The sequence below is a fragment of the Xyrauchen texanus genome, chromosome 25 (genome assembly GCF_025860055.1).
Source record: "Xyrauchen texanus isolate HMW12.3.18 chromosome 25, RBS_HiC_50CHRs, whole genome shotgun sequence".
Classification (NCBI taxonomy): domain Eukaryota; kingdom Metazoa; phylum Chordata; class Actinopteri; order Cypriniformes; family Catostomidae; genus Xyrauchen; species Xyrauchen texanus.
Window position 1 is genome coordinate 4,617,841 of NC_068300.1, and position 12,093 is coordinate 4,629,933.

The 12,093-nt window shown below is 45.8% G+C and overlaps 1 protein-coding gene across 2 annotated transcripts; it reads right to left on the bottom strand.

Annotated features, from left to right (window-relative positions):
- LOC127618599 (zinc finger protein 501-like) lies at nt 1-10,521 on the bottom strand. Of its 2 annotated transcripts, none has more exons than XM_052091164.1 (3): nt 10,344-10,521; nt 10,159-10,249; nt 1-2,380 (listed from the first exon to the last, which is right to left on the bottom strand). In XM_052091164.1, the coding sequence occupies exons 2-3, from the start codon at nt 10,223-10,225 to the stop codon at nt 1,209-1,211; spliced, it is 1,239 nt and encodes a 412-aa protein (XP_051947124.1). In that variant the 5' UTR covers nt 10,226-10,249; nt 10,344-10,521; the 3' UTR covers nt 1-1,208. The 2 variants fall into 2 exon arrangements, with proteins under 2 accessions (XP_051947124.1, XP_051947123.1); XM_052091163.1 differs by having other exon boundaries at nt 10,337-10,521.
- Between the last annotated feature and the right edge of the window lie 1,572 nt (nt 10,522-12,093).

Here is a 12,093-nt window from a genome sequence, read left to right on the forward strand (position 1 = left end):
CACACAAAGTTGTTGGACAGCTGCCCGTAAATCTCGCTTTCTGTCCCACTCCAGACTCCAGTTGGCCTTTATCCCTCTCTGAGGCTTGATTAGTGGCCGGGTGTGTAGCATTATGACCCGGCCCCACCCTACGCCATATCACAAAGACCCATGAAGGTCTCATGCTTGTGTCTGTATTCGCTTTTTCAAATTTTCCAATCGGACGGTTCTTTCCCAAAGTCGCACAAAACCAGCAAAACTTAAACTCTTGTTTTTAGCTCAGCGATTGATTGACAGGTGAGGAATGGTGCAAACCAGTTGTGAAAAGATCACCAAAACACATCTTAATGAGGGATGTAACAATCCACTGATCTGGATCATTGTATTGATCAACTAACCCACAAAGTAATGTCATTGATGTTTACATGTTGCATGGATGTATATTTTTAAACTCTGAACGTTTTTCCTGTACTGATTAATCCTTCAGCAGGAGTTATTTAATGTGCACTGCAAGTAAAAATTGTTACCTTACACATCACAGCAGATATAATGGAAGACATATTATATATTATCAAACATATAATGCAGTTTTTAGATGTTCATAATGATCGATTTAGATAGATTAGATGCAATTGTGAACGTGATTCCCGTGTATGCATGCTGCCATGTTGTTTACATTGCAAGGCAGCATGTGATTTTGAGTTCATCCAGCACAGTTGGTTCTAAAACTTCTCATCCTTCCGCTGGAATTGGTGAGAGTAATGAAGGACAGAAAAGTCTCAAGTGGACTAAGTAGTTTATACATTCATGTTTGATGTCAGAAAACATCGCCGCATCACTGCATCAAAACAGCCAGCTCAGATGGTAGTCTTAAAACTTTTTGAGCAGCCGTTTCATTGCATTTGTGAGATAATATAAAATGGATTGTGTAAAATAGGCACATAATATCATTTCACATCAATCACAGACCCCTGAATCAAATCAGAATTGGATCGTGGCAGAAATGTATATTTGTTCGTGATTTACACCTCTTTTATTATTAATACCAGGTGGAAATGGGTAATTAATAAAATGTTAAGCACAGCCAAACTTCACTAATACAGGTTATTTTAACAAATTACTTTTCTTAGATGATGCTGCACTTTTGGAAGAAATTCCATCTTGGTATTATTTTACTTTTCAACTACTTACTTCAAGTATTGTACCTTAAGATGGACTTGTCTCTGTGATTACTTTGGGCAACAACTTTTTATATGATTAACTACATGACTTGCTGCACTGAAATTCCTCCCACACGAAGAGCAGTGGTAAGGTTTCTCTCCAGTATGGATTCTCTCATGTATTTTCAGGTTTTGTGACCGAGCGAAACTCTTTTCACAGTGTGAGCACTTGTACGGTTTTTCTCCAGTATGGATTCTTTCATGGGTTTTCAGGTCATGTGACTGAGTGAAACTCTTTCCACAGTGTGAGCACTTGTAAGGTTTCTCTCCAGTATGGATTCTCTCGTGTGTTTTAAGGTTTTCTGACTGAGTAAATCTCTTTCCACAGTGTGAGCACTTGAAAGGTTTCTCTCCAGTATGGATTCTCTCATGTATTTTCAGGTTTTGTGACCGAGTGAAACTCTTTCCACAGTGTGAGCACTTGTAAGGCTTCTCTCCAGTGTGAATCATGTGGTGCTGTTTCAATTCACTAGCTGTAATAAAGGTCTTTCCACATTCAAAGCACATATGATCCCCCACACCGGTATGTATTTTCTGGTGCTCTTTAAAATAGGACAGGTTTACAAAACTCTTTCCACAAAAAGAACACTTGTAAGGCTTTTCATTTGTGTGCACTTTTAGGTGTTTTTTTAGGTACGCTGCTACACTAAATGTTTTACCACATTTATCACATTCAAATGGTCTTTCTCCAGAGTGACAGAGGAGATGATTCTTTAGATTGTCTGCATATGCAAAACTCTTTCCACACTGATGGCACATGTAAGGTCTCTCTCCTGTGTGGATTCTCATGTGTAAATGAAGATGATGTTTTTGTGTGAAACTCCTTCCACACTGAAGGCATGAGAAAGGCTTTTCTCCTGTATGGACTCTTGTGTGTAGATTAAGATGTTGTTTATATGTGAAACTTTTACCACACTCATTGCACGTGTAAGGTCTCTCTCCTGTGTGAATTCTCATGTGTCTATTAAGCTGACTTTTACTTGTGAATCTCGTACCACACAGAGAGCAGGTGAAAGTATTTTTGACTGCTCTTCTTGGAGACTTTTTTGGTGAAAAATACTTCTTAGTCTTTGAGCAACTCCAAGATTCTTCTCCAGTTGTGAAATCATGATGTTTCTGATACTGAAGTTTCTCCTCCTCTTCATTCAGCTCTTGACTTTCCTCTTTCACTTCCATCAGATCTACAATGAACACAGTAAATTGACAAAAATCTATTTAAGAGGGACAAATGTGAATTTTTTTTAATCCTAATTTAATGTCAGAACACAACATAAATCCAGTACTTTTTTGTGTGATTTTGATATGCAAAGGTATATATTTATTCTACGCATGTGACGCAGTTACTACGCAGTTTAACATTTCTCATCAGGATAATTGAAATGCATTTATTATTTTTCCAAGATAAAACTAAATGCTGTTTTGGTTCAAAGAAAGTAGAAGCAGCATTTTCCTGGCATCTTTCTCCTCTCTGCTGGTTGTGTAAAGTTTGTGGAGGTGTGTCAAGACAGCATGGAGGACTGTCCTGTCAGCACCTGATTTCATTCATTCTGCCAGTGCAACATTGTGTGATAAAACTATGGCAAAATGCGATAAACTGTAAAACTGTATGCGCTCAAAACCAACAAGATTATGACAATTGTAATTAATGATAATAAAATGTTGGCATGTATTGCCAGTCTGTAATATAAAGCAGCATAATGTACTATTTTTGTATAGCTAAAATAGATGGAAGTACCTTATACCTTAATTGGTCCACATTGAAGGTTGATAATGGCAACACCTTAGTTCAGCAGAAAAAATAAGTTGGATACGGTATTATCCTAGTATTGAATTACATTACAAAAACAGGTTGAAAGATAAACAAACTATATTGTTGTTTCCCCGTCTGTCGCTCTCTCGACAATGTGTCGGAGAAGAGACACTAGGGGTCTCTCGAGCGCCGAATATGCCTCGGATCTATGAAAAAAAGCCAATGAGAAGTTGGCAGACAGTATTTGCATACCCCGCCCCCGGACATACGGGTATAAAGGCGAGGAAATACGTTGAGTACATTCAGAAATTTTCTTCGGAGCCGATGGTTGTGCATGCTGCTTACTACGAGTCACACCTGTTCCTGTATTCCTCTGACGCTCTGCATGCTGTTGGATTGACTGCGCATTACAGCGGCTTTTTCCTTCCTTGCACGGCAGTGCAGTTTGCCCCTGGGCCCTTCGACATTGCAGAAACCAAACTCAAAAAGTTATTTAAAAGAGTGATTTTCTCCAAAAGAGTATATTTTCACTAAAAGAGCAATACACAATGGCGTTGAAAGTCCTTTTCAGGACGCGCATTTTAAAGATGCCTTTCCGCCCCAGTGTAGTTCCTGGATGCGGTAGAGTGCTCTCCGCTTCAGACGGCCACAGGCGTTGTCTGCGAGGGCATGACCATTGGCAACGTTGCGGTTGCGTCTCGCTTTCAACAGAAAATCCCACGGGATTGAGGACGGTGCAGCTGGCGATGGAAGTGATCTAGGGATGGCAGCGGGTGCAGCTCCGCCGGGTACGCCCCCTCGGACAACCCGCCCCCCAGCATGCTCTTTGACTCCCGTCCGTGCTCAAGGTAACAGCGGCTCACCTCACAGCCAGTCTGCCTATCCTCTGGAGCTCGAAGTGGATGAGCTCGCCGCTGCATCGGAGAGCGCGGCATCTGACGCTGATGAACCCCCCTGGGCTGCCGCCTTCGGGCCAGCACGCCCAGACTGAGGCTGATGCGCAGATGACCGACATGCTTTCCCAGGCCGCCGCCAGCGTGGGGCTGGATTGGAACCTTCCATCCTCCCCACAGCCATCGCGGTTGGATGACTGGTTCTTGGGGTCTGGGCGCCGCTCACAGCCTCGCCCCCCCAGTCCCGTTTTTCCCGGAGGTGCATGATGAGCTGATGTCATCGTGGAGAGCACCCCTCTCCACCAGTCACAAAGCCACTCGCTCATCCGCTCTCGCTACCCTCGATGGCGGAGCGGCCCACGGGTACACAGCGATTCCCCAGGTGGATAAGGCTGTTGCGCTCGGAACCCCTAACACCTAGCGGGGTCACCCTGTGCTCCCCTCCAAGACCTGTAGGACAACATCCTCGCGGACCGCGAAGGCCTACAGCTCAAAGTGCTCAAAGATCTGCACGGGGTAGCCCTGATCCCAATGTGCTGCAGGAACTGCGCTCAGCGACCGACCTCGCCCTCAAAGCCATGAAGGTCACAGCGCAGGCACTCGGGCAGGTGAGGGCCACGCTCATTGTCCAGGAACATCTTCTATGGCTGAACTTGGTCGAGATGCGTGAGACCGACGAGACTTGCTTTCTCAACGCCCCTGTCTCCCAGTTCGGCCTCTTCGGCGACACCATCGAGGACTTCGCCCAACAGTTCTCCACGGTGAAGAAGCAGACGGAGGCCATATCTCACATCTTGCCCCACCGTGAGTTTGCCGCCAAGGGCCACACCCGTCTGCTTGCCAAGGGCGTCCTCCTGTGGTTAAGGAACACCCTGCTCCGCCTTAACCCAGGCCCAGCTCTCAGCCCCAATGTTGAACACCCCGCAGGAAGTAGACGCCACCCCGTCTCACGGACCCCCTCAAGGACCTGGAACACTCCCCGGCGCTCCTGAGACACTCGACCCAGAGCCCGAGATGTTAGCTCCGGAGCTGATAAAACCACTCCGACCCCGAAGGAGGGCCAGGAGGAGAATCTTTTGTTGAATTAATTTCATTTGCCGTCCCCCCTATACGGGGCTGCGGTACCCAAATTCTCAATAATAGAGCTATTTCCTTTGTCTCTGGGTCACCTGGCCCGCAAATGCCATTCTCACGGCACTCTGGCGCCACAGTTCAACAGTCCCAGCACGCTGGAGGCGGACCCCCCCGCCCTCAGCCCCACGACTGTTCCCCCGGCCGGCCGGTTCTGACGAGTCCAGCGGACACCGCTACAGGACCTCCTCCTCAGTCACCAACCCGCCCCCTGCCGGGTGTGCGGAGCAAGGTAAGTGCTTTGAGTCTTTTCTCAGCACCAGAGCCTCGGGACGCACCCTTGCCTCCCGATGCCGTTTTACCTGCTCCGCCCCGCTGCGAAGCCCCACCGGGTATGTCAAAAATACTCGTCCCTTTAGTGCCCCTAGCACGGAGTCTGGATGCGTGGCTTTCACTTCCCAACCCATCTCACTGGCTGGCCCGGACCATCCGACTCGGTTATGCAATTCAGTTTGCCAGGCCCCCGCCCCCCTTCACGGGCGTCCGCTCTACCGCAGTACACGGCGAACATGCCAAATCCCTGCGCACGGAAATTGCTACTCTTTTACTCAAAGACGCGATAGAGCCTGTCCCTCCAACCGAAATGAAGAGGGGTTTCTACAGCCTTTACTTCATTGTACCCAAGAAAGGTGGCGGCTTATAACCGATCTTGGACTTGCGAGTTTTCAACTGAGCTCTGCTCAAATTCCCATTCAAAATTCTACGGTTAGCGTTCGACGGCCAGGCGTAACAGTACAAAGTCCTCCCCTTCTGCATGTCTTTGTCCCCTTGCGTCTTCACGAAAGTCGCAGAGGCAGCTCTTGCCCCGCTCCGAGAAGCCAGCATCCGTCATACTCAATTACCTTGACGGCTGGCTCATACTGGCCCACTCCCGAGAGTTACTATGCGCTCACAGAGACCAGGTGCTCAGGCACCTCAGCCGTCTGGGGCTTCAGGTCAACCGAGAAAAGAGCAAGCTCGCCCCGGTTCAGAGCATCTCTTTCCTTGGTATGGAGTTAGACTCAGTCTCAATGTCAGCACGCCTCAGCAACGAGCATGCGCAGTCGGTGCTGAAATGCCTCGCCAAGCTCAGGCCAGGCACAACGGTCCCTTTAAAACACTTCCAGAGGCTCCTGGGGCATATAGCATCCTCCGCGGTGGATGCGCCGCTGGGTTTGATGCATAGGAGACCGCTTCAGCACTGGCTTCGGACTCGAGTCCCGAGACGAGCATGGCGCCATGGCACGCACCGTGTGATGATCACCCCCGCCTGCCGCCAGACATTCAAACCCTGGACAGACCTCTGCTTTCTACAGGCAGGAGTACCCTTGCAGCAGGTGTCCCGATGCGTCCTGGTCATGACCGACACCTCCAGACTGGGTTGGGGCCGTTGGAGAGGGGCCCCACTGTGCTGACATATCAATTGCCTAGAGTTGCTGACTATTTTCTTTGCCCTGCTGAAGTTCCTCCCGTTAGTTTGGGACAAACATGTCCTAGTCAGGTTAGACAGCACCACTGTGGTAGCGTACATAAATCGCCAAGGCGGCGTATGCTCCCGTCACATGTTGCGACTCGCCTAACTCAGGTCGCTGCGTGCCACTCACATCCCCGGCAAATTCAATGTGATAGCGGATGCGCTGTCACGACAACACTTCCCCAGCGGAGAGTGGAGGCTTCACCCACAGTCAGTCCAGCTGATTTGGGAACGATTCGGCAAGGCCCAGGTAGATCGGTTTGCCTCCCGAGAGACCTCCCACTGCTCGCTCTGGTATGCCCGAACAGAGGCTCCCCTCGGGGCAGACACACTGGCACACAGCTGGCCCGCGGGGCTGTGCAAGTAGCATTTCCCCCAGTGAGACTTCTTGCACAGGTGCTGTGCAAAGTCAGGGAGGACGTGGAACAAGTCACACTAGTGGCTCCCTATTGGCCCATCCGGGTCTGGTTCTTGGACCTCGTACTCCTCGTGACAGCCCCTCCCTGGCAAATTCCCCTGAGGAAGGACCTACTTTCTCAGGGGCAGGGCACGCTCTGGCATCCGCACCAGACCTTTGGAACCTCCATGTCTGGCCCCTGGACGGGACGCGGAAGATCTAGCTAGTCTACCACCTACCGTCATAGACACAATCAACCAAGCCAGAGCCCCTTCTACCAGGCATCTCTACGCCCTGAAGTGGGGCTTGTTCGCAAATTGGTGTTCTTCCCGGGCCGAAGACCCGCAGAGGTGCGCAGTTAGGTCAGTGCTCTTATTCCTGCAAGAGAGGCTGGAGGGGAGGCTGTCCCCTTCCACCCTAAAGGTGTATGTAGCTGCCCACCACGATGCAGTAGACGGCAAGACCTTGGGTAAGCAATTAAGATAACTTAATTATCAGGTTCCTAAGAGGCGTCCGGAGGTTAAATCCCTCCCGGCCTCCTGGGACCTCTCGGTAGTCCTCGCGGGCATCCAGAGACCTCCCTTCGAGCCCCTAGAATCAGTTGGACTCAGGGCCCTCTCTCTTAAGACTGCCCTGCTGATCGCGCTCACCTCCTTCAAGAGGGTCGGGGACCTGCAAGCGTTCTCTGTCAGAGACACTTGCCTGGAGTTCGGTCCGGCAGACACATATGTGATCCTAATACCGCGACCGGGCTACGTGCCCAAGGTTCCGATCACGCCCTTTAGAGACCAGGTAGTGAACCTGCAAGCTCTGCCCTGGGAGGAAGCAGACCCAGCCCTTCGTTGCTGTGTCCGGTACATGCTTTGCGTACCAATTTGGACCGCACACAAAGCTTTAGATGTTCTGAGCAGCTCTTTGTCTGCTTTGGTGGACAGCGGAAAGGGAACGCTGTCTCCAAACAGAGGCTTTCCCACTGGGTAGTGGACGCCATTTCATTGGCCTATCACACCCAGGCCGTGCCCCCCCTTGCGGGTCCGAGCTCACTCAACAAGGAGTGTTGCGTCCTCGTGGACACTGGCCAAGGGGACCTCCCTCACAGACATATGGAGAGCAGGGGGTTGGGCAACACCCAATACCTTTGCGAGATTTTACAGTCTCAGGGTTGAGTCAGTATCATCCCGTGTTTTCTCAGGTCCGAGCCACTAGAACTCGGTAACACGCTGATGGGCTGGCCGGGTGAATCACTTGCATATAGCGCCCTTTCCCTCGGTTGAGGTAAAATTGTGCGCTTTTTCCCCCAGGAGATCCCACTCCTCGGATCTCAGGACGATTCCTCCCTAGCCCTTGTGGGTCCGCAGTTCAGCGGAGGAACTAGCCGACCCAATCCACTGCGGGTACTCCATCTACCCTGTATTGGAATAGGTGCTCCACAGGGTAGGACTTCTACATGGACTACCCCTGCGAGTATTTTCCGCGGTACGGTTCCCTTGCGAGTGGAGCCGTGTCTCCCTTAGCCAGTTCCAGCTGCCCTCTGGTCGCCATGTTGTAGCAACTCCCCCCTCCTAGTGAGGCTGGATCTACCATTGCGCCACTTCCACATGCTGCCTAAAAAAGCCATGTGATGTATTCACTATCTTACCTCCCCTTCAGGGCAGGTGTGGTCTCCGCAGGGTCTTTTCCACATGAAAGAATAGGAAACTGGTTAAGACCCCCTTCCCTCGATACATGTAAGGGCCCCGGCCGTTATTGCTCTATGAGAGAAACATAGAGAGAAAAAGAGGCCCAGCCAGGCTCGGCCAGTTCCCAGGTTGGCAAGCGTCGCCTTGTTCCCCTGTTCAGGGTAACCAGAAGGACTCCGACGACTACTTTGGGGCATTGGGGAAGGGTACGTGCGGTCTGACACAGCTGGCCCCCAATGCACGTCAAAAAGACCTGCCGCTCCTGTGTCAGCAGTACACGGCTCAGAGTATGGAGTGATTTAAATTGGACCCTTGGTGTCGCTTCTCCGACACAATGTTGAGAGAATGACAGACGGGAATGTCTAGGTTACGGATGTAACCTCCATTCCCTGATGGAGGGAACGAGACGTTGTGTCCTTCCGGCCACATCGCTGAGCCGAGCCACTGTAGTGGCCGGACCATTTCCAACTCCTCAGAAAAATCCTGAATGAACTTGACACATTTCCTCGCCTTTATAACCGTATGTCCGGGGACGGGGTCTGCAACTGTTTTTATTGTAACAGTATCGGCTCCGATACTGAAGCTTTAAGACGGATCGGGTAACGGTCCGACAGTGAATGGTGCTGCTCTGTTGACACAAACTCCACACAGGCTGGTGACTCGCGGCTATTTTTAGCCTTCACAGCGGTGCGCAATATTTGAGCACTACTCAAGAACAGTATCTCAGATGTAGATGCTCAATAGTTCGGTTCACTTATAATATGCAATTAGAACGGCACCGGAGGTGCATTTGACTAGAACTTGAATAAGCGAATTAAACTACTGTGAACTTGCCTTCAAACAGACACATACAGGACGTCCTGGGGAGTTTAGAATGTCAAAATAAAAGCGTGAGGGTTTTAAAAAGTGTGCGATTTAAATATATTCCTGTTGTATTTAAAATTAATTAAATTCAATAATAATAATATTAATAACAATTTATAATTCTTATTTTCATCTTTAGTATTGGTTTACAATTTATAACAATATTTAAATTGAATGGGTTCCACAAAATAACTGTGTGAATGAAAAGTGGACTGATGTCTTACAACTAAATTGAACAAAAAAAGAGATCTGAATCATTTAAAGTCCAGATACAAGTTGAAACATTTTTGGAGAAAAAAGGCAAAAATAAAACACTGGTTTCTTTTCTACTGATGACTTATACTGGAATTACAGTTAATTTTGCTGCTACAATATCCAGTACTAGTTAACAATAAAGTGTTTCTTAATAAGCAATACATTTATATTGAACTTATGTGTAGTTAGAGGTTTGTGTTTCTTTACATATTAATGAGCACACCCAATTAGTTCCACACAATAATGTAAAGATAGTCTAAACTGATTATGCACAACAAAAAAAAATAAATAAATAAACACAACAACACAGGTATCGGATCAGCTGATACTGAGATTTTCAATATCGGAATCGGAAGAGAAGAATCGGCGTATCCCTTGTGCATGATGACAATTGTCATTATTGACAATAATTTGAAAAATAACAAATAAAGAATTTAAGCAGAACCCCTTAATCCTGAGTCACTGTAGAACTGCAACTGTTTTTATTGTAACAGATTCTGACATGATTTTAAAAAGATATTACAGGAAGAAACACACCTGGAGGAATAAAATCTTCATTTCTCTGTTTTTCCTCTGCTGTGATTTCTTCTTTTATCTCCTCCATCTTCACTTCAATCTTCACTGGTGTCTGCAGCATCATATCACATCATTCGAAAGCTTATAACCTCAACTTCCACTCGCTCAAAACAGGTAAAAGATGAAATGAATGTTTAACCTGTAACCTGTCGTCTCTCTCCATCAGCTTTGTCTTCAGTGACGTCACCTCTTTCTTCAGCTGAGAGATTACTTTGATGAAATCATCAATATTATCTGCATGTGGAATGACCAGCCAAACCCAAGGAGCTCTAAAAGATACGTAGAGAGCTATCTGTTAGCATTTCTATTCATCTCTATTGTAGTGCTCAGTTGGCGCAGGGTCTTCTTCTGATGTTTTATGGCTATTCAACGAAAGGAGTATTATCGCCACCAGCTGGTAAGAAGTGTGCCAGGAGGATCAAATAATTCAATTCTTTGAGTATTTACCAAGAACTATATTCTCTTATTTAGCTCGTTTTCAAATATTGTATTTAAAATGAAAAACGTGAGTTTTTTTCAGAATGCCTGTCAAATTAAAAGTCATCTTATTGTATTTAATACTTGTGCATCAATATAAAAAAGATACTCAGAGGTCATTAGAGGACAAAAATGTCTGTGCCAAAAAACTGCCATAATAATGGTATATATATTCATATTATTTTCCACTTTCAATGAGTTATTTTTTTAACAATCATTTGTCCTGATCATAACTACCAAATATTAATAAGTTCTCAGGATTTTAACCCTTTAAATGTCAAATTGTTTATATAATGTCACTTGTTTTGTTTTTTTATGAAAAAACAAACACAGAAAACTGAATTATATTCCATATATTAAATTCTAAGGGGAGTTTTGTTTTTCTTTAACTTTTTTTTATTATCACAGTCTGGGATATGACAATGATTAACAACAACATTGATTTTGATGCATTATTATTTGTTGTGCAGTGTTAGATTTAACAAATAACTCATACAGGACCTTTGAGGGAAAATAAATCTGCATAAAAATAATATATATTAATATTATTTTCCACTTTCACTGACTACAACCAACATCAGTCCTCCTGATCATAAATACCAAATATTTATTTATTTTCAGGATTTTATCCCTTTAAATGCCAGATTGTTTTCATAATACCCCTGTTGTTTTTTACTCACTCACTCACTCACTCACTCACTCACTCACTCACACACACACACACACACACACACACACACACACACACACACAAAACACACTCTGACATCCACACCAACACATCAACACAATTTCAGCTGCATCATTTATTCAGATGGCCTGCAGTGCTCTATAATACAGAAAACAGGAAAAAAGCATGAATTTGCTCCATAGGCTAAACATGAGAAAAATGGCAGCATCTGGTGGAAAAATATTCATATATATAAAGTATTTTTGAAGCCAGGGCTCCAGAATAAAAGCATAATTTCATAGAATTCATAATTTTATGATTTAATGGCACTGGGAACAAATATTGCAGTTTTAATGGGTTTTAAATATGTACACAGAGTATTATAGATGTATTATAGGAACTGAGGTTGAAATATCAAACACTGCGGGACAGCTGTCAGCTGCTCGTACAGACCCAACACTTAAAGAGCAGTATTAATATATTACAATATATATTAATATATAAGTATGATATACTGTAAGTATTACATTAATATATACATATTATTTACTTTTAATATTTATAGTATTTTAAAGATTCAAGTATTGCAAAATTAGCTGCAAAATAATCTTTTGGAGCACTTGCTTCTGTTTCACACATGACATAAAAGACTGAGCACAAGCTAGTCCTGAATAAATGATTTAATCAATTACAATAATGACAATTGTGCATGTGTACAATATATTTTTTTATTCTGTGCTTGTGCATTG